At 43.5% G+C, this 21,711-nt stretch overlaps 4 protein-coding genes across 5 annotated transcripts; 3 read left to right on the plus strand and 1 right to left on the minus strand.

Moving 5' to 3' along the window:
• Positions 1–5,138: 5,138 nt before the first annotated feature.
• On the plus strand, positions 5,139–5,974 carry LOC127335172 (MLP-like protein 423). Its single transcript, XM_051361765.2, has 2 exons — positions 5,139–5,421; positions 5,519–5,974. Exons 1-2 carry the CDS (start codon positions 5,241–5,243, stop codon positions 5,797–5,799), a joined length of 462 nt encoding a protein of 153 aa, XP_051217725.1. The 5' UTR covers positions 5,139–5,240; the 3' UTR covers positions 5,800–5,974.
• Positions 5,975–9,791: 3,817 nt separating this feature from the next.
• LOC127335173 (probable RNA-dependent RNA polymerase 2) lies at positions 9,792–15,719 on the plus strand. Of its 2 annotated transcripts, none has more exons than XM_051361766.2 (4): positions 9,792–10,420; positions 11,694–13,597; positions 13,860–14,010; positions 14,667–15,719. In XM_051361766.2, exons 1-4 carry the CDS (start codon positions 9,878–9,880, stop codon positions 15,477–15,479), a joined length of 3,411 nt encoding a protein of 1,136 aa, XP_051217726.1. In that variant the 5' UTR covers positions 9,792–9,877; the 3' UTR covers positions 15,480–15,719. The 2 variants fall into 2 exon arrangements, with proteins under 2 accessions (XP_051217726.1, XP_051217727.1); XM_051361767.2 differs by lacking the exon at positions 9,792–10,420 and adding an exon at positions 11,094–11,209.
• A 138-nt stretch (positions 15,720–15,857) lies between these two features.
• LOC127335176 (uncharacterized) lies at positions 15,858–18,514 on the plus strand. The gene is made up of 4 exons (XM_051361769.1): positions 15,858–16,693; positions 17,390–17,470; positions 17,808–17,947; positions 18,085–18,514. Exons 1-4 carry the CDS (start codon positions 16,364–16,366, stop codon positions 18,338–18,340), a joined length of 807 nt encoding a protein of 268 aa, XP_051217729.1. The 5' UTR covers positions 15,858–16,363; the 3' UTR covers positions 18,341–18,514.
• A 516-nt stretch (positions 18,515–19,030) lies between these two features.
• On the minus strand, positions 19,031–20,879 carry LOC127335175 (probable receptor-like protein kinase At2g42960). Its single transcript, XM_051361768.2, has 7 exons — positions 20,815–20,879; positions 20,624–20,737; positions 20,415–20,534; positions 20,037–20,255; positions 19,821–19,936; positions 19,479–19,742; positions 19,031–19,387 (listed from the first exon to the last, which is right to left on the minus strand). The coding sequence occupies exons 1-7, from the start codon at positions 20,822–20,824 to the stop codon at positions 19,151–19,153; spliced, it is 1,080 nt and encodes a 359-aa protein (XP_051217728.1). The 5' UTR covers positions 20,825–20,879; the 3' UTR covers positions 19,031–19,150.
• Between the last annotated feature and the right edge of the window lie 832 nt (positions 20,880–21,711).

Below are 21,711 nucleotides of genomic sequence, written 5' to 3' on the forward strand. Positions count from 1 at the left end.
CTCCGGCATTGAGGTGCTCTAGTAGCCCTACGCAACGAATGGTGTTCATTATCAAACAAGAGTATATGTAGCACAAAGGAAGAGAACTTATTTATTATGTGATCAATGTTGAAAGTGTCCACTAGTGAGAGTATGATCCCTAGGCCTTATTTCCAATACTGCAAACACCGCTTGTTTATTGTTCTGCTGCATGTTTACCATCAACTGCACGCCAGCAAGCACTTTTCTGGCACCGTTACTACTGCTCATATTCATTCATACCACTTGTATTTCACTATCTCTTCGCCGAACTAGTGCACCTATACATCTGACAAGTGTATTAGGTGTGTTGGGGGCACAAGAGACTTCTTGTATCGTGATTGCAGGGTTGCTTGAGAGGGATATCTTTGACCTCTTCCTCCCTGAGTTCGATAAACCTTGGGTGATCCACTTAAGGGAAACTTGCTGCTGTTCTACAAACCTCTGCTCTTGGAGGCCCAACACTGTCTACAAGAATAGAAGCACCCGTAGACATCACTCTCCACAAAATTTATTTCCTGCGTGAGCTTCTTCATCTCCCTCCTAGACACGCCAATTTTTTGGATCATACTCATCTTCCCACGGGGTGGAGGGGTTTTGATGCTGAAGTGGAGGCGGCGGGTTTGGGTTCTACGGCTGCCCTACCCCCGTTTCGTAGAATTTTTGCATTTCAAGGAACTGCCGACCGTCTTTAAGGAGGTGACTTGATTTCTTGGTGTTATCCTTCGGGTCATAGTATGAATGTATATAACAGGGAGCGTTTAGCTGCTCAACAAAAGGAAGCCCCGGGACCCGAGGAGGTCGATCCCTGTAGTTGCCACGATTTCCTCCGGAACCACTTCGTGGCCGCTTCGTGGCCGTGGTTTCCTTACATGGTCTTCTCTATCAGCCCAACTGTTGGCGATCTCCATGAGTTTTGAGATGGTTTTCGGCTTATTTCGCCCAAGTTCTTCGATATAGGATTCTCGTCGGATGCCGTCGCTGAAGGCGTCGATGGCTCTATCGACAGAAATATCTTCGGCAGCATTCAGTAGTTTGGTAAAACGTCCAATGTACGTGTATGAACTGATTCCATTGGTTTTGGCCGACACTGTCGTAGTTCTTCGATTCCAACGGGTCTCTTGTATGTGGCCTGAAAATTCATGACAAAGGCGTCGACTAAATCGTCCCAGGATCTGATGGATCCCTTCGGCAGCCCTCGTAACCAAGCTCGTGCCGAATCTTTTAGGTAAAGTTGCAAACACTGCATAGCCGCTACCTGATTTCCCTTGTGCAGGATCACTGTTTGCAAGTAGTCATCTATCCAAGATCTTGGTTCTTGTTGACCGTCATACTTGGCAGCATCAGTGGGCGTAGGCTTGAATTTCTTTGGCGGCATCGACTCCCGAATCCTCATGCTTAAGCATTCGGCACCTCGTAGCTCACCATCGTACTCCTGGGTTTCTTCAGAATCCTCATGGTCGTAGCCTTCTCTTGCGGCACGCCGATGGCGAGCTTTGTCGATCTTACTCTGTGTGATGTCGTTGCGGGCGTCTTTCGGGTGTTTAGACCCACTGCCCTGATGCGTGATCTTCTCCTTCCTAGGTGCAAGTTTATCTCCAAGTATTGCAAGGCTCTCCAAAGCACCTCGGTGAGCTTGCACCATAGGATCATTGGGTGCTGGCGGGTGATTAATCAAATAAGCCACGAGTTTTGCAGTTGCTCCTTCAGCGGTCTTTGGCATGATCATGCCCGCAGTATCCAAGGTCATGAAAGAACTGGAAAGATTCGAAGTTATTTCCCTTGCGTCATCTTCCGAAAGACGAGGAATTCGCGGTCGAAACCTGTGCTTCGAGACGCGCTCCCATGCGAGAGTTGCCCCCTTCGCCGTTCGCTTGATTGATCGGTTGCCTGTCAGCGTCGATCGAGTTCGTTCTGTTCTTTAGACAACCGATCACGGTTTTTCTCAAGGATCGCATGGTACGCGTTGAGGGTTCCTGCCGAAGCTCCAGTGGGAATTGGGGTACGATTGGCTATGGCGTCGCGAGCAATCCCCCACTCCTCGTTGGTGATGGTGTAAGCGCTGTCATCGTTGCTGGCACTAGTTTCGGTGTTGCGACGTCTGTTGTGCTTGTTCTGTGGGGTGCGCTCACCTCCCGAGATTTGTTATCCTGTGATGGGGTTGAGGATAGCGTAGATTTGGTGTCGAGCCGCCTCCCAGGTGGTTGCTCTGGGGATGCTGTCAATACTGTCTCCGTCCGAAGAGTACCCGGTGCTGCATATGAAATGTGTATCTTCTGATCTCAGCCCGTGTCTGGTGTCGCAGTTGTTGCAGTAGTAAGAGGTTAGATCCGATGATCCTGAATCATCAGACCCAACTGACATGGATGTCATGGAACGGGTCGGCGATGCCGATGGCGAAGATACTGGAGATGATCCCAAAATTGCAGCCGATAAAACGGCCGTAATTGGTGATGATGTAGCAGGTGCGCCAGTTGATGAAGCCGCGATCATTGAAGTCCTTGGAGCGGTCGGATTGGGCAGCCGAAGGATGCCCTCGGTGTTGACGCAGCAGTGCACGCTTCCGAACGCTATCTCCAATCCGTCGCGTAAACCCGAGAATGTTGAACGCGATGAATCGGTGTGTGGAGTAAACTCGAAGGACCCGAAACGAATCGAGTTTCCCCAAACTTGGTGATGAAGGAGCCGACGATGATTTCGTTGAACCCGGTCCGAAAGAAGCCGGCGAGATCGGAGTTGCCGATGAGGTGCCTTGTACCCACAGACGACGCCAATTGTCGGGGGTGCTCCCCGGCAATGCCCACCATGAGGACTTAGGGTTGACGGAATCCTGCAGGCTAGCATGAGACATCGGTGATCAAACAAACGTGGAGAGAGATTTACCCAGGTTCGGGGCCCTCGGTGAGGTAAAACCCTTACTTCCTGCTTGTCTGATCTTGATTATCAAAAAAATATATCGGGTTACAATGGGGTAGCCGAAGGACTACGATGGATTCACCGAGAGGTTAGGGTTCTAAGCTCTAAGCGTTGCGTTGCGATTCTACGCGTGTAATTTGTGATCCGACAGATCCTCTCCTAGCCTTTATATACTAGGCCAGGTCCCGAGAGATCTGTCCGGATTCAACTAGAGTAGAAAGAGTCATAGTCTAAAGTTTCCTTGTTTCGTCGTTGCCTTTCCTTGTCCTTCAAGTATCTTCCTTCGTATGAGTCCTTTCCTTTGACGTAGACGCGTAAGCCTTCTTCCGATATTCGTCAATCTTCATGGGCCCCTGGTTGGGTCGGTGGAGGTAGTTCAATATAGGTTACCCGATGGGTAATGCCCACATCAGAGGGCCTATACGATTTTTCAAAAGTCAAACCACGCAAATTTTAATCAAATGTTTATAAAAAAACATTAACACCTAAATTTACCGCAATATCAAACTAAAAACCTATGTACTATTATTTTGTGGAGATTAGGGGGATATAATTCGGTAAGGATTTGGTGACACCACTGTCTTCATCCAATTCCATTAAATCTCTTTTTATTCCTGTACTTCCCACTCTAACAAAGATGGGTATTGTATTGGGTTAGAGAATACTGTAAGGATAAAACCAACCCAATAGACTAGAGCCAAACAAACTTTTAGACATATAGACTAGAATAATAACAACAATCACATTAAGGTTGCTCATAGTGGAGAGTAACATAGAGTAGTAACATGCATATGTTACTAATCGATGTTACTACCTCTATAGTTGATAGTAATATATATGTGATATCATGCAAAGTTATATTTATTAGATTGTAGACTCATCTTGTATTGAAATATGTGATGTGATGCTAACATAACTAGTTATCATAACCTTGTATTTCTTTAATTAATGGCTTGACATGTCACCGAAATGATTAGTTGACATTGTATGTGGTACTATGTTACAATACCTATATTACTTCCATTGTGAGTAGTCTCAGTACACTAGTACCAGACAAGGTTGTAGGGAGTATACCTGAACTCATATACCCGTGGAAAAAAAAGTGATGAACTCATCAAAAATTGAATTTACCGCAACAACACACTAATTTGTCCATCGTCATTTGCTGCTTAAAACTACATTAGTATCGGCGGTATGTAGTGTTTGTTGGTGAGCCGGTCCGAGTTGTAGGATAAGCTTCAGCCTGATAACTTTGTCTAAGTTCTAAACATAATCACAATAGTTATTTAAAGGCTTCTTTGATTCATAGGATAGGAAAAACATAGGAATAGAAAAATTATAGGATTGAGATGTCATGTCTACTTAAATCCTATGAAAAGATAATGTGTATCTGATTCTAGCAAATGAATTTTTCATGAGGTATGACCTAACGTTCTTTTCCTATATGAGTTTTACTACACAATTTCTATAAAATTAGTTCTTATTGAATATTCCTATGAATCAACCAACGTGTGTAGAATTTTTTTTCGTAAGAAGCAATTCCTATACAATCCTATGAATCAAAGGAACCTTAGATTAGTGGCGATAGCTATGAATCTTGTGTGTGCAGTTTATCTGTTGTAAGGGGTCAGCACTTGTGTCCTTTTCCGCCCGTTGTTGACTGTTATCTTTAAAAAAATGATTGATCCGTATAATTCCGTTGCTCCAATTTTATTTACTCTTTAACCAGTCCAGGCAGGCTAACTAATCAGGTACTCTGCAACCTGTTCATGGGGCTAACCAAATCACCTACTTTCGCCGCTGCTCTTACCACCTTGATGTTTTGATTTGACGGAAGATCAGTGACTTAATTAACTATTCCATCAAACATTCAGACTGTGCTGTGCATTTCTGGGGCCCCCTGGTGCCAACCGCAAACTACACCAACGTTATTGCCCACTTATTCAGATCAGGAATTCCACCCATGTACAGTCTGCCTCACATGCAGACGAGGCTATGCATTTCCTCTCAATTATCACCTCCGCGATATACATCGGCGGTATGTACTGATCATCAACACCGACGCCATAAATTGGAGCCTGACGGAGGTAGATGGATCTCGCCTGAAATCCTTGAATGGTCGGCACAAGTAGCAGCTACACGCACTCCTCTGGCGGAGAACACAACCCAGAGCGCGCTAGCTAGCTCGATCTATATAAAGGCCGCAAAGGTCTCGCCATGGCCAAACCACAATCACTCCACTGATCAGCGATCACTAAGTAGCGAGCTAGCGAGAGACTTGCCTACACTGCAATCGGTGTTGATCGATGGCGTCCAAGGTCGAGCTGGTGGTGGAGGTGAAGTCGGCGGCGGACAAGCTGTGGACGGCGCTGCGTGATTCGACGGAGCTGTTCCCCAAGATCTTCCCCGAGCAGTACAAGAGCATCGAGACCGTCGAGGGCGACGGCAAGTCCGTCGGCACCGTCCGCCTCCTCAAGTACGCCGAGGGTAATGCTACGTCGATGGATCTTCACCACATTACAATTCCAGGCAGATGAATGTATGTAATGTATGTGACATATGAGAGCATTGGGTGCGCGCGCAGGGGTTCCGCTGGTGACGTTCGCCAAGGAGAAGGTGGAGGTGGCGGACGACGAGAAGAAGGTGGTGTCGTACAGCGTGGTGGACGGCGAGCTCGTCAGCTTCTACACCAACTTCAGGGTCACGGTGCAGGTCACCCCCAGCACCAAGGAAGGCGAAGGCGCGGTGGTGAACTGGACCATGGTCTTCGACAAGGCCAGCGAGCAGGTGCCCGAGCCGGACGTCATCAAGGAGACCGCCGCCAAGACCTTCCACGACCTCGACGACTACCTCCTCAAGAATTAGTGTCGATCGTCGTTGCTTCCATGCCGTCGCCGTGTAGTCCTCAACTCTCCTTGCTCTTGTTTACGTGTTGCCTGATCAATCGTCGTGCGGCGATCCACCCGTGTGCCTCTCTGCCTGCTCGATCTGGGGCGCCTGAGTGGTGCTGATCCAACAATAAAGTCACAGCTTTATTTTACGAGGCTTACTCCCCTAAACCCACTCCCGTAAACTCAAACTAATAAAGAACTAAGCTAAATTGCAAAAAAATACAAAACGATTACAGTCTTTAATGTTTTAAGCGTACTGAAGCAAATCCTTATTTGTCACGTCCTAGGGTGTTCGACTCCTGGAGTTTCGTTTGTGTCTACTCGATCTTGCAGAGTGTGATCGACGGTGAATTATGTTGGCAGCAAATGTGTGGCTCCCAGTTAGTGGATTTTGATCCATGTTGGCAGAGCATGAGCACATATGTGAAATGCATAATTTCCACTCCGCCAAAAGGTGGTGGGTGGACGTGATTTCACAAGAGAGGATAATCAAGGAAAGCTTTGGCCCCTCTCGCAATGCTCGTCTCTTGAGAAATTTGGAAATAAAGAAATGCTCGGGTCTTCCCTAATAAGCTCGCCACAATTACTGTGCTTGTGGCAAAAATCAAAGAGGAGACGAATTTGTGGCGTCTAGCCGGTGCGAAGGCTCTAAGTAATGTAATGCCGCGGGAGTAGTTGCTTGTAATATTTTGGTCTTGGCTTATAGCCGAGACTGTATGTAAAACTTCTAAAATCTTCTCCTTATTCTATGGAAATAGCAAATATTTTGACTTGTTTCAAAAAAATGCATAATTGCATAATTATACACATTTTTTTGACCAAGTCCATGCAATGCCGCTCGATCCAAGACACATGGCGACCCATGCAATCATCTAAGGAAAAAAGAAATCTTGGAAAACATTTACATCACCAAACTTTAAACACATTGTACAAAACCTCATGGCCGTAATTCGTTGCATGTAACACTATCTTCTTTTAGAAACCAAGTACAAGGCGAGATGTAAGCACATAAACACTCACCTACTAAAGATTGTGGGCACAAACATCAAGACTGACGCCGGCACACAAAGCTCCCACTAAAAATCGTCGAAAGAATAATGGCCTTTTTTTATTCACATAGTTCTAAAAACGTAGAAAATGGAAAAATGGATGAATGAATTGTCATGTCCATTCCAATCCTACAAGATTAGATGTGCAACAAAGTTTGTTAATTCTACATCAGTAGTCTTAAAATTAGGTTTGAGTGGACGTTTCATTTCTATAAAGTGTAGTGCAGATGATTTCTTAGGAAGAAAAACCTACGAGACTCAATCATATATATATATATCAAAGAACCACCATATGAAAAAATTCTAATGATTTGAATCCTTTGAAACTCCTGTGAGAATCCTTTGAATCAAATAGGACATAGAGTGTCATTTGATGCATGGTGGATCACAAACAAAATGACCTCCATTTTCTCTACGGTGGAGCTTAGTAGGGGGCAACATGGGCTAAAGCCCCCTCCCTAAAAAAAGAAAGTCTATAGATGAACACCTAACATCATAGGCATAAAATTATAGGCTTAATATTATAGATTAACACTTAATGTGCAGACAAATTAATTTCCATAATCTCGGGCTAGATGGGGAAAACTATGTCTTTATGGTAAAAAAAAGCTTATACTATTCTTAAGATTTATGTGTCTAGCATGATAGCATCCCCACTTACCTACTTTCTATTTATTTTTTTAAAATGGGCTTTTAAATCAAATAATTCCCAAATTTCCCCACCTCTATCATCTCTACTTGCTTGTAAAATAGAATTTAATGCTCTTGGGTTCCACAACTTACAAGATTTTAATATCTGTTCAATGGCATCTTGGGTGAAAAGGTACCTAACTGCTGAACACAAACTCTGGAATAAAGTTGTTGATTATAAATACAATACAACACCCCCATAATATTTTGATTGAGTGCTTCTCATGTTTCTCCATTTTTAGATTTTTTTACAAAGGCAACTAATGCATATAGCCGAAATTGTCTTAGGAAGTAGGCAATGGTAAACACATGACTTTTTGGCCCGATCATTGGCACGTTGCATGCTATTTGGCTACCTCCTAGTTTGATTTTGTTCCAAATTGTCCGTGAACAAGATTTAACAATAGCCCAAGCTTCGGATGGGATCAAATTGCAACTCTCTTTTTGCCGGCGACTTGACCTACATACTATGGCTAGACGGCAGTAACTACTTGGTACGTGCGGTCAAAATACATGTATGCAACCCCATGTTGCTCTTGGAAACACACCAAATCTAACTTATTTACTTCTTTGTAATTTATATTTGGCTAATTTTGGTGTGATTGCTCCTCTTTACTATCAACACATTTGGAACATTACTGTTGCACAAGGCGTTCATGTTTTCTCTAGCTATTGATTCACAACAAACATCCGACTCACGACAGCTTACAGAGCCGTCACCACGTTTGACACAACACTTGCATGATTTGTTTTGAGCCTAAATTCACCCCTTAATTGTTCTTTGAATGTGTAGTTGCCTAGAATTGTTGGCCCGCTCAACTCTGTTCAAGTCTCTCCCCTTTTTATCAAGAGTCGAGGACCACTATTTTGGACCAAATTTGACATAATATCCTAGATTACCCGCTCAACTTTGCTCAAGTCTGCCCCCTCAATCTATGTATACGATTTGTTATCTTCATGTAACACCATCTTTCTTTGTACTTCAGAACATCTTTGTACTTTAAAATTTAAATCGCTATCTTATATGTTTGGCTCTTCGGGCCTAACTATAAATCATGTTTGATCCGCGACTCATGTTTATATGTGTACATGTATGGTGTCGGTTCTAAACTTATGTCTTTGTGACATCAATCCGTTAAAACTCTCTTGATATTTTTAAAACAATTCAAAATAATAGGATTGATTTACTCAATGAATTTCAATGGTGCCATGTAAATATCTTGAGTTGCATGCTGTCATAATAAAAAATTTATCATGTAGATCAACATATAATCATCCTAATCTAATCTCATTTGGTATAATAAAATGTAGGATAAAGTTTCACTATCAAATATTATGCCAAGTCTTGACCAAAAATTGCTATAAATGAGGATCACAACCATAAATCTTTATAGTTGTGCACAAACTAGTCTATCTATTGATGTAATGAACCTCTATTTACCACAACCCTACATGCAATACCTCAACATTATTGACCATTCATGTTATTAAATCAGGTGGAACATAAATATCAAGTTGTTGTATAGGGCATGGTGTAAGTCTTCTCTTAAGCAAATCACTTAGGATAATTGCTGGTCTAGAAAAGAAAAGAAAAGAAAAAAAGGACAAAAGAGTTTACCTTCTCTTTATCTAAGAGATAATTTCCCAACTCATAAGATAAATAATTATGCATTATATCATGTCACATCTTAGTTTTAGAAACTAAATTCTTATCACACACACACAAACATTAATAGCTCAAGATAACACCAAACACTAGAAGATAACCAGCAAGCTAAATATCACTTGCAACCCATCTCTGGACTCTTCTTTTATGACCTTAATTAATGGTACATATTGATCTAAACCAGTATGCCTATTCCAAACAGTGCTCCACGTCATGTATACCAATCAATCTTTTCTTTAGAGTTGAAGCGGTCATCCAATAGACATTCTTACTTACTTACTTATGGTTATAATCATATTGATAATCCGACACACTAAAAATAAATCACGTAAATGTCGATCCTTCTTGTGATCCGACATTTATTATGCTATCTAATGTTTTAGGAGTACATATGCAACTACATGCCAACTCGACATACTCTTATATATAGTAATCACAATTAATTTTGCTGGCTAACTATGTACACAAAAGTAACAAAAATAGTCTAAATATGTTATGGAAATTTTAGGCGACCGAGAACAAAGGGAAATCGTATTGTAGAAAACCTAGGTCGTATAAAACGGTCAAAAAACCCCAAGAAGGCCCGATCCGGCCGTGCCCTCGTCGGAGTCCCAAATCCCCAGTAATTCTCTGCCCCCTCCGTTCCGATGGCGGCGGCGGCGGCCGTCTCCACGGCGACAGTGCGAGTCTTCAATATCCCGCCATCGGCAGTCGCCACCGAGCTTCTCGCCTTCTTCGACTCCGCCGTCGCCGCTGACGGCGTCGCATACGCCTGCGAGATAGCCGCCGCCCGCCGCGGCTGGCTCAGCCGAGGCCATGGGACCGTTCAGTTCGATTCCACCGCCGCCGCCACTGCTGCTACCAAACTCGCCTCTTCCGGCCGCCTACCCCACTTCCTCGGCTCCCGCCTCTCCGTCACCCCTGCCACCACCGACCTCCTCCCCCGGGCGCCCGAACTTGCGCTCCGCGTGGCAAGCGCGCGCCTCCTCGTCGGAGACCGCGTCGCCGAGCGCGAATTCGAGGAGGCCGATGCCTGGGACGGCGTGCGCGTGGAGGTCATCCCGGGGAAGCGGCGCCTGGACCTGTGCCTGAATCACAAGTCCCAGAGGTACAAGCTTGGGGTGCATTTCGAGGACATTGGGCACTGCTTCGGGTGCAGCCTGGATGGGATGAAAGCCATCTTGATGCAGGTGAGCCGCACATCCTGTTTCTCTGATAATTCTGTTTTTCATTTTTTTTTAATTATATCAAGCAGACATTGTGGTTACAGGGCGCTTTAGCTAGAAAATTCCAATTGTTAGATGGTTTGCGGGTTAACAGACGAGTTTGTGGAAGTGAAGTGTGGTCTGGTTAATTTCTTTCCGAAGAAAAAGTTGGCCTGCAGACAATAGGTTTATATATGCATGTTGTGCATAACTTGATTTAACTCGGTACCATGGTCATGACAGAAATTCATGCAATGTGAGTAAAATTCGTAAATGAAATTTCAGTTTTTTTTTTCTCAATCTTCATTGTGGTCGAGAAGAAAAAGTTGGCCTGCAGATAATAGGTTTATATATGCATGCTGTGCATAACTTATTTTAACTCGGTAGTATGGTCATGACAGAAATTCATGCAATGTGAGTAAATTCGTAAATGAAATTTCAGTTTTTTTTCCTCAAACTTCATTGTGGTCGCTTAAGAGCCTAAACATGTAAATCTTGATCCATTAAATGTTATCCTAACTGGTTGAATGGGTGCTTGTATTTAGGCATGGTTAGATCTAGTTAATGTGTTTAGAATCTTGACATATCACGATGTGAATAAGGCTCTTGCTTTTGTTACCAACAGTTCAAAATCATGTCATTTGGGATAATGAATCTGATGTGCCTTCTATTTCTTTCCAAGCACGTGATGGACTATTATTTTGGGCATTTTGATGGCCAAAATAGAGAATGCACAGCCAATCTTACAATGTTCTGTTAAAGTTTGATATATTGGTAAGTGTTGGAGCAAAGATGTTATATGGATCTAATGGTATCTAGATTGTGAAATGTGGGAACATGTTGTGGTTGAATTTAACAGCGAGCTCATAGATGTGCTTCCTCCCTCCATGCTTGCATGAACTAAAAAACAAAGGAAAATTCTTGAGCCAGGGTAACTAGAGTGAACTACCAGAGTGTTCTGGTTTGCAATTGTGCATTAGAGCCGATAAAATAAGATGGGAGCTCTGCTATGTTTATCTTCACTCCTACAAATATCTCAGTTGGCGGGGATGATCCTCTTGCGTCCTACCACTTAATTTCTAATTAGAGTGGAACGAGTATGAAACTTATCTGATGAATAGACATTATGCATAGTTTCCAAAAGTTACTGTTGTCATATTTTTTTTAAAACCATCACTTGACAAGGCGCAACACTCTTTTCATTTTTTCTGCGAATATTATATTACCTTGAGTAATCTAAACTGAGTCTTTGTTCCAGCTCACATATGCACCAAGAATACATACCACAATTTCCGGGCCTGCAGTTTATGCAAGGTTCGCAGAGGACCGCTTTCATGCATGCAAGGAGGATGCCAATTTTACCTGGGTCAGAGCACTAGATTTTACACCTAACCAGTCTTTTGGGAAGTGTTCTACTATTGTCCTAAAACTGGATGATGGTGCATCAGTGTCAAATATTCTTGATAGCATACCCTTTTCAGGAGAATTAGGGGAATTGGTCGTTTCTTCAATGGATGTTAGCCCCTCATCCAAAGTGGTTCCCCTTGTTGACTGTCCAAGTGGTTGTTCAGTGTCTTATGAAGCTCTTTTCCGTCTCAATTCTCTTGTTCACATGGGGAAGATAGTTGCTAAACATGTTAATGCTGATTTGTTTAAAGCTCTTGAAGGAATACCAGATCATATTTCAAGGAGGATTTTCGAGAAAATGAGCAAGTTAGAGTCTACATGCTACGAACCTTTGCAATTCATCCAACAACAGGCCTGTAGCAGGAAGATGAGCCACAATCCTTTGTTGTTCCGGAAGATTGAATCCGAAGGGAAATTAATGAGGTGTTACAGAATTCACATTACTCCAACAAAAATATACTGCTTGGGACCTGAGGAAGAAGTTTCAAATTATGTGGTTAAACATCATATTAAGTATGCTTCTGACTTCGTTAGAGTTACTTTTGTTGACGAAGACTGGAGTAAGCTGTTTCCAGATGCAATCTCAGCTAGAAATGGACAAGGGTTCTTTTCCCAACCCTTCAAAACTGGCCTGTATTATCGCATTTTATCCATTCTAAAAGAAGGGTTTTCTGTTGGTCCAAAGAAATATGAGTTTTTGGCCTTCTCAGCAAGTCAACTTCGTGGCAGTTCTGTTTGGATGTTTGCTTCTAATGATTCTTTGAACGCAGAGGATATAAGAAGGTGGATGGGCCACTTTGAAGGAATTCGTTCAGTATCTAAGTGTGCGGCCAGAATGGGCCAGCTGTTCAGCTCTTCCAGGCAAACATTTGAAATCGCAGTATCACAGCAGGTGGAAGAGATTCCAGATATTGAAGTCACAACTGATGGCACTAAGTACACATTTTCTGATGGCATCGGGAAGATGTCTGAGAGATTTGCCAAAGATATTGCTCACCTAATTGGACTAGACCATGTTAACCCTCCTTCAGCTTTTCAAATAAGGTTTGGTGGCTATAAAGGAGTTGTTGCTGTTGATCCTGATTCGTTTCGTAGACTTTCTCTACGACCTAGTATGAAGAAATTTGAATCAAAGAGCACAATGTTTAACGTTACAAGTTGGAGCAAGCCCCAGCCATGCTATATGAATCGTGAAATTATCTCTCTCCTTTCGACTTTGGGAATACGAGATGAGACATTTGAGTTGATGCAACACGATGATATGCGTGAATTAGATGAAATGCTGAACAACAGAGAAGCTGCTCTTTCTGTCCTGGGGAAAATTGGTAGCGCTGAAACCAAGACAGCATCTAAGATGTTGCTGCAAGGTTATGAACCAAGTTTAGAGCCTTACCTGTTGATGATTCTTAAGGCCCACCAGGATAATAGGCTGACTGACATAAGAACTAGATGTAAGATTCATGTTCCGAAAGGTCGTGTTCTTCTTGGTTGTTTGGATGAGACAGCTGAATTAAAATATGGTCAAGTTTTCATCAGAATTACAAAGAGCAGCAAAGAGCAGAAAGAGAACGATCAACCGTATTTTTGTGAAGATAATAGAGATAATGGGAAAGCAATTGTTGTCGGGAAAGTTACAATATCGAAAAATCCTTGTCTCCATCCTGGTGACATCAGAGTACTTGAAGCTGTCTATGACCAGGGGCTGTATGACAAGAATCTGGTTGATTGTGTCGTCTTCCCTCAAAGAGGAGAAAGGTATGCCATATGCGATACTGAAACTGATAGTAAATCTGCACAGTTTTTAGAGTTTATATTGCTTTGTCAGTGCCTTCAAAGGAGCTTGAATTTTGGTGAAGTATTGTCACTATTCGTTTCTATGTTAGATTGATATCCAGTCGTATTACATACTCTATTAGTATTAACCTTATTGATGTATGTTGCCTATGCTTGCATTCTCCTTATCATTGATGTTAATTAGGCCTTGACCAAATATAATTTAATCTTTGATGTTAATTAGGCCTCATCCAAATGAATGCTCCGGGGGTGATTTGGATGGTGACCTCTATTTTATCACTTGGGATGACAAACTCATTCCAGAGAAGGTTGATACACCGATGGACTACACTGCAGCAAGGCCGCGTATAATGGATCATGTTGTTACAATTGAGGTATATTTGTGAGCCGGGACTGCTTATTCCTTTTTTTTCTTTGCTAGGTTGTTGCTGCTAATTTACTGAAGATTCATTTGAATAATATCAGATTTTTATGTAGTTGCATATATCACCAAAATATCAGTATTTTTTTTACAAAATGTAGTGATTTCAATCATATAGATTATCTTGAGGCTGCTCACGTCTCTAAAACATTTATGTGCATAGTAAAAAACTTGGAAAATGCACTAGGGCAAAAAGTGCACACACTTCATGAAACATGTGATAGGGCAGCATGGCCAGAGAGAGCTGGCTATGAACTTCCAACTAAGTAAGAAAATGGCATGACAGCCAACAAGAAAGTGAATGCTTTGAACCAACTATATGCTCACCATGCACAATTAACAACATTATTTAGAAATGTGGGCACTCGTTCCAGAAAATAAAAGACAAATTTTACGGTCTTCTGATAAAAACATTTGTACCTTAATTGAGTTTTAAGGTGGTCTTGGTATTAAAATGCTCTTCATGGAGTGTAAATCCCCAACCTTGGTAGGTGCACATCAATTTACTCCAATATGCTGTTCAAAGTTGTTTCTTTGACTAGCAAATTTATTTTCCTCCTCTGACATGGTTATATCTGAAATCTTACAAAAGTATCTGATGAACTGCAGGAAATTCAGAAGAACTTTGTGGATTACATGATAAATGACTCGCTGGGTGCTATCTCAACTGCTCACTTGATCCACGCAGACCGTCATCCAATGAAAGCTCGCAGCCCAGAGTGCCTCCAGCTAGCTGCTTTGCATTCAATGGCAGTCGATTTCGCCAAGACAGGAGCTCCAGCTGAAATGCCTCGAGCACTAAGACCGAGGGAGTACCCTGACTTCATGGAACGGTGGGAAAAACCTATGTATATCTCAAATGGGGTTCTTGGCAAGCTCTACCGAGCAGCTGCGAGTCGTATGGAGAGTTCGCATGCCCTCTCATCCTTGGTTCAGTCGAACCCTGCATTCGATTCTGACCTTGAGGTCCCTGGCTTTGAGGTATTCCTGGAACGCGCAGAGGAGTACTATGACCTGTACGCGGAGAAGCTGACCACACTGATGACCTACTACGGTGCGGCGCACGAAGAAGAGATCCTGACTGGCAACATCCGGAACAAGCTCATGTACCTGAAGAGGGACAACAAGAGGTACTTCGAGATGAAGGACCGCATCATCGACTCGGTCGCCGGCCTGCACAAGGAGTTGCTGGGTTTGTTCAAGAGCCACCCGAAGGAGGAGTGGTCGAGGATGGCGTCGGCGTGGTACCACGTGACTTACCACCCGGACCACCGCCGGCCTGGGAAGAAGCAGTTCTGGAGCTTCCCGTGGATCATCTGCGACGAGCTGCTGAAAATCAAGGAGTCCAACGCCAAGCAGCGCAGGCAGCAAGCGGATGATGATGATGTGCCGGCGCCAGCCCCGATGGACTGCGGCCCCTGAACGTCGGGTCCGGCCAAGTTGGAGTTGTGTAGATCAGTAGAGGTAATAAGTGGCAACTGCACTTGTGTCGCAGGCGAACTGTCTCGATGCACCGCCGCTGTATGTAGCAATACTCTGCTGTTGTTGAACTGCAGACCATCTGAGCAGAACTCAACAGCAGAGCTGATGAACGGGCAGCTTTGCTGGATCTGTGTGACTGGAAGTCTGGAGCGAATGAACTGTGTGCTTGGTGGAACTGGATGTTGAGGCGTTTGCATACTTTTTTTCTCCCTTGTGACAAGTGGCTCCATCACTATCTCAACAGAACCTTAGCTTCTAATACTAGCAGCCGGGCAGGGCAGGTGGTATTAGCTAAGCCGTTACGTAAGGGTGACTTGCATTTGGTCTAGCCTCCCAAATTGACTAGCAATGCTTGCATTTAGACGAGTGCTTGGAAAAATAGTCATCACCAGACACCAGGAATCCAACAAAGATGTCGGCGACCAAGCAGCGCCCGACTCGATCGAGCGTAGCCGGTACCGGTAGTACTGCAGTGCACACAGCGCTAAGAAGCTCACGCCATTGTTATTAAAGCACCTGCTCTGCTCTAGGCCATGGCTTGCGAGTCAGTGACGTCACGTCTCGTCGAAATGGACGAGCCACCCGACCGTTCGCCGTTGCTTCGGCGGTAACCGCAGCGAGAAAGTGAGCAGAGCAGCACACGTATACCGTATACCCAAAACCCAGCTCCAGTCCACGCCACCGTCGTCGATCTCCCACCAAACTCCCGCCGTCTCCCCTCCCTTGCTCGCAACCTTCCTTTCCGAGTCTCCAACCTCTCAAGGCCATAACCATCTCCGGCCACTAGCCTGTCCGGACCGGTCCGGACCGAGGCAGCCGTCAGGATGCCGGGGCCGGGGGCGCACCTGCTGTACGCGCTGTCCGGCGGGGCGGCGCTCTCGCGGCTCGCCGGGGACGGTGGCCGCCGCTTCGGCCCGCACCACTGCGCCGTCTACGCCGCCAACGCCTTCCTCGGCCCGGACCTCGGCTCCTTCGCCGAGTGGCTCGCCTCCTTTTTTCCCTCTGCCTCCGCGCAGGCCGCCGGGGACTTCGCCATGGCCGCCGTTCACCACCCATTCTACTACCCGCTCCTCCTCGGCCTCCCGCTCGCCTGCCTCTACGCCTGGCTCTCGCGGCGGCTTCTCCGTGCCGGCCTCCTTGACGCGCCCAACGGGGTGGGTAGCAGAATGCACCACATGTTCTTCTCTCCCCCCTAATCTCCATGCGGCCCTATTCATTAGTTAATCCACTGTTCGTATGATGCTACTGGAAACATGGTCTACTGCGAATCTATGTCATGGGCGAGACGAAACCTCGGGATTGTTATCCTAATCACATAGTAATTACTAATTAGTATGGGGCATGTTACCTGTTTAGCTACTCTGTTTTGGTACCAAGTACCCTGCAGTTCCATACTTCCATGCCATTTTCTGTCTTCTTTCGATTCAGCACAAATCTAGCAAATGCTTAGTAGAGTCTCAACCTACAATTGCAAATTGAAATACTCCCTCCGTTCTGAAATAGTCTACATTCTAGCCCCAAAATTTGTTCTGAAATACTCTACATTCTAGCTTTTAGTCAACAACAACACTGAAAACGAGGTGGTTTTACTCTTTTTATTGGATGTTGTTATTTTCAACGTAGCTTGGATTGGTTGTTCAAATATCTAAGTAGTACTAATAAATGCACTTACTAATTTGTCTTATTTTTTCTAGAATGTAGACTAAATCAGAACGGAGGGAGTAAGCAGCAGCACCGTAGAGAGGGGCTGTTCCCAGAACTGAGAGCTCAGAAGCCTCTAATCATCTGTCATTTGTTTATTTTTTTTGATGTAAATTTGTTTGGTTTACTAATTGTCGGTGTTGGTACAGGTAGCATTAAGCAAGACGCAGTGCTTCTTGCTTGTCGCAGCCGGCTCGCTCTCCCACTTCTTCTTGGATCACTTGTTCGAGGTGAGCAATGGTTGGTGTACACCTTTTCTCAATTGGAAGGAACCTACTCTCGGACATGCTAGTTCCTCGTGAATGGGAGGAGTCACATTAGCTGACCACAGTGTGCTCTAGTTTAAGAATGCATTAGAGATCAGTAGCATTTCTGCATTTGAAATAATCTGTCTAAAACTTCACAAGTCATGCAAAAAGAAGATACAAATTTGCGCAATATATTATAGAAGTTATGTTACCAGGATGGCATAATGACTCCCTGACTACTATAGGGATATTTGGACTCTTTTCACCATTTCAACTGTTGTATGCTTATTCAGATCAAATTTTCTTGTATATTTTACAGGAAAATGGCCATTCTACAATGTATACTTGGATACTGAGCACTGGTTGGTGGCAAGGCCGTGCTCCTATCAATTCAGATGCAGTGTTTGTTATCGGCCTTCTTTGCATTTGCCTCATTGGAGGATATGTGTACATCAACAGGTGATAATTTAGCTTTAGATCAATTACTGTGTATAAAACATATAAAAATTCAGAATGTTGCATAGCCTTGATTAGTGTGTCGGCTTATGCTTGTTGACTTCTGCTTCTCTAAATGTTCAAACTTTATGTGTTGGCAGAGTGAAGCATGGAAAATCGGCAATCGAAAAGTCAAACCAATCTTTCTTTCTCATCCTGGTGATAGCCGCCCTGTACTGTATGTGGTGTGCCAGTCAGATATACCTGCGAAATCCCCCACAGCCCGCCATAGGTGAAGAGGCTGATCTTGGAGTCATAATGTTTCTTGCAATTTACCTTTTTCTCCCGCATGGCTTGTGTGCCATGTCGATGAACCAAACAAATTACACTGAAGCATTGGATGAATTGCCACTTTAATATGCGGTATGGCGGTGTGCTTTGCTCGTCGTTTGTGCAGAAGCTCATTTTGGTAGCAGTCTTCTCTGCTATAATTTGATTTCCAGCTGGCTATTTGCCAGGCATATATGTAATTATTTAGACTAGAAATATATTTTTTCGAGGAAATAAAGAGGTTAGGAAAGTTCAGTACAATGTTGTCATTTGTATTATTGTTATCCTGTTATTTTGAAGCTTCTGTTAGTGTACTGTTCGGTCTTGTAATCACCCTTCCAGGATATCACTAACCTTCTTCCGTTTGCTACTATTGGAAATGATGACATCTGGGAAGCCAATTATACTGGATAGCAGCTTGCCTTCTTACCAGTGTTTCTTTTTGTAGTAAGTTGATAGAAAGCATATTCACACAGACCACAAATGTGAGGTCAAGTTGTCAACTTCAATGTGTTGTAAACTTGTAGTTAGTAATTAACCATTGATTATTGATTCATGGCCTTTCCTAACAGGTACTAAGATTCCTTTTTGGGGTGTTTGCAGCTATTTCTTTGTAGTGTTACAGAAAATATGGTGATTATACAAGCTCATATCTTACTATGAAGACACATACCGGTAAAGTCTCTAGGTCTGATCTCTTTTAAATCCTGTCGTTAGTCATATTAGTAAAGCAATTATATCAGTTTAGCTTAACATCTAGTGTGTAAATCAGTCACCAAATGCATCAATTGTTTTCACCTCAGCACACAACACTGTTTATACATGGTCATGGGAATGTCAAGGCTTGCAGCTTCTTAGTACCTATGTGATGGACTCTTTCCCTCTCTTGAAAATACTCTATGCAAAGGAATCAACAAAACTGATGGTGTTGCGCTTATCATCGTCTCCCATGGAGATCTCTAGAGCCTTCTCTAGCTTTGATACAACTTGCTCCATGGATGGTCGCTGCTGCTTGTGGCCGGTGCAGGAGAGAGCAAGCTTCAGACTGAGATCAAATGCCTCTTCTGAGTATTCTCCATTCAGCCTTGGATCAGCAAATTCCAGCACATTTCCTTCTCTGATGAGCATAGAAGCCTGAGATAAAAAGTATGTGTATCAACTTCAATACAATTGATCATTGCATTCCCAGAAATTAATATCGGACCTTAACTGTTTATGATCTTACCATTTTGTCCAGTGAAATTGGCTTAGTAGTGTTCTGGATGTTGATTGCTCGCTTTCCTGACAGGAGCTGTAGGAGTACCATACCAAAGCTGTATACATCCCCTGCAGCATGCACCCTGTGGTTGTGCCGGTACTCTGGGTCGACGTAGCCAAAAGTTCCTCTAACTTCAGAGCTTACGTGTGATACACCTATGTCCATGCATCTCGACAGTCCAAAATCCGCGAGTTTGGGCTCCATATCAACCCCAAGAAGTATATTGGTTGGCTATAACAACATGCATGAATTGGCATTATTTGAATATGCAGATGTATTTGCACGCGTCTTTTAGATAATGCAACCAACCTTTATGTCTCGGTGAACAATGCAGCCTTCAGGGTATATGTGAAGGAACCAAAGGCCACAAGCACTGCCAAGGGCGATCTGAAGTCTCTGGATCCAGAATAGATTCTTATCCTTCCCTGAGATCAAACTACTACTTTAGTAAGAACATTGCATATTTAATACATCATGTCCTCATATAGGTGTTTTTAGAAAATGTTTCCTCGTATAAGTACTTACCAAATAGCCACTCTGATAGGTTACCATTGACACACAGTTCATACACGAGAAAGCACTCGTCCTGCCCGTCGCAGTAGCCTCTTAATGACACCAGATTTGGATGCCTCACATGTGAGAGGCTTGTAACTTCTCTTAGGAAGGTTTCTGCATGCTCATTCTTGATTATGTGTTTCACGGCAACAGACCAGCCATTTGCAAGCATTCCTTTGTACACTTTCCCTGGAAGTCGCATTAGGAAGGTGCATCAAACTCTTAGAGCAACAATAACCTACTGAATGTCGTTCTTACCTTCTAATTCTCATGCTCTTGTCACAGTTCTGCTCATTGGATTCATGAAATAAAGATTTTAATTCTGAATTGGCTAGTATTGTCTTGTACCTGCAATTCCCTGCCCGATGATGTTTGAAAGACGCAAGTTTTCAGTTGCGGTGTATATCTCTTTGATCGACATCTGCTTGCAGGTAAGCTCCTCATACTCGACGGAGGCCTCAGCGACCTCTGCAACAGAAGGATGCCCAATCGCAGTGTTATTACTACCAAGTAAAACTATCAGCGTGCGCAAATTCATTACTGAGCAATGAAATTACCAATATCCTTTTTTGATGATTTGATCTTGTATTTTCTTCTCCTGAAGTGGCAGAAAATGACAACAACCCCGATGATCACCGCCACGACAAGGCACCCGAGAAGTGCTCCATATCCTGCAGATAACTCGGAGAAGGCAAAAATTCAAGGTACAGTGTAGAAAGGAAGGGGAAAAGAGTTAAGATAGAAGTACCTCTATGCATTTGGCTTATGGGACGTCTGGGAAGAACACAAGATTGCTTTTCTTCCACCTTGTGATTATTCCGGCGGACGCGATTAATATCAAGGTCACTCTCTAACCAGACGTTATTAGCAATGATGATTAGCCGTTGCCGGCCAAGGGGCAGGGACAGAAGAAGCCAAAGCAGCGAAAATATTGGACCATCTAGAAACCGGGCCGGGTCTGAATCAGTATGCGACATTAACCGAATCTCGTGTCAAGGTATGCTGATTTCATAGCTTTGCATAACTTTAATCCATTTTGTCATATTCCTGTGACATTTCTTGCTCTGTCAAACCAAGTTAGTTAGTATCTGCGGGTGTGGAAAGTATATTCTAGAAATTTTAACTTCTTCTTTGCTAATGGGTTATCGTGATGACGTGATGCCGGATGTCCAATATTTGGTTTTGACATATGTAGCCCATCTGTTGGTCTGTGCATTTGGAGTCCCCATCGTTGGCCCCAACTCGGGAAGTAGTAGACAAATGTGTCAACACTATGGAAAGTGGAATTAGATACTGTATAGGCTATAACAGTATTCTACTTTGACGGCTTCATATGAGCCAAAATAAAATACAACGAGGTTACGTCCATCAAAAGAGAAACAACTGGAGCAAGACATCTGGCATTGGAGTTTAATGTCTTGTATGCTACTGTGTATCCCCCCTGTTCTTTCCAAGTAACTTCTGTCTTTTGCGATCTGTTTGCTTTATTACTGTTCAGTGTGTTCTTGTGTTTATTACTTCGTTGGGCATGTAGATGCTAGGTTTATAAAGTTAAAATTTGCCAGTTATAGTAATACAGAAGCGCTCCAGAAGCTCCGAGCAGTAAGAGTGTATCTTAATACAGTTTGCACTTAGTATGCATGGA

The sequence above is a fragment of the Lolium perenne genome, chromosome 2 (assembly GCF_019359855.2).
Source record: "Lolium perenne isolate Kyuss_39 chromosome 2, Kyuss_2.0, whole genome shotgun sequence".
Lineage (NCBI taxonomy): Eukaryota > Viridiplantae > Streptophyta > Magnoliopsida > Poales > Poaceae > Lolium > Lolium perenne.

Excerpts from the sequence above, each read along its gene's own strand:
- LOC127335176 (XM_051361769.1), top strand. The coding sequence starts at position 16,364 with ATGCCGGGGCCGGGGGCGCACCTGCTGTACGCGCTGTCCGGCGGGGCG. Across the intron at positions 17,471-17,807 it reads TCTTGGATCACTTGTTCGAG|GAAAATGGCCATTCTACAAT; the intron begins GTGAGCAATGGT and ends TATATTTTACAG. Across the intron at positions 17,948-18,084 it reads GGATATGTGTACATCAACAG|AGTGAAGCATGGAAAATCGG; the intron begins GTGATAATTTAG and ends ATGTGTTGGCAG.
- LOC127335173 (XM_051361766.2), top strand. The coding sequence starts at position 9,878 with ATGGCGGCGGCGGCGGCCGTCTCCACGGCGACAGTGCGAGTCTTCAAT. Across the intron at positions 10,421-11,693 it reads TGAAAGCCATCTTGATGCAG|CTCACATATGCACCAAGAAT; the intron begins GTGAGCCGCACA and ends TCTTTGTTCCAG. Across the intron at positions 13,598-13,859 it reads TTCCCTCAAAGAGGAGAAAG|GCCTCATCCAAATGAATGCT; the intron begins GTATGCCATATG and ends GATGTTAATTAG.
- LOC127335175 (XM_051361768.2), bottom strand. Across the intron at positions 20,535-20,623 it reads ATCATCAAAAAAGGATATTG|AGGTCGCTGAGGCCTCCGTC; the intron begins GTAATTTCATTG and ends CTTCTGTTGCAG. Across the intron at positions 20,256-20,414 it reads CATCGGGCAGGGAATTGCAG|GGAAAGTGTACAAAGGAATG; the intron begins GTACAAGACAAT and ends TGCGACTTCCAG.
- LOC127335172 (XM_051361765.2), top strand. The coding sequence starts at position 5,241 with ATGGCGTCCAAGGTCGAGCTGGTGGTGGAGGTGAAGTCGGCGGCGGAC. Across the intron at positions 5,422-5,518 it reads CCTCCTCAAGTACGCCGAGG|GGGTTCCGCTGGTGACGTTC; the intron begins GTAATGCTACGT and ends GTGCGCGCGCAG.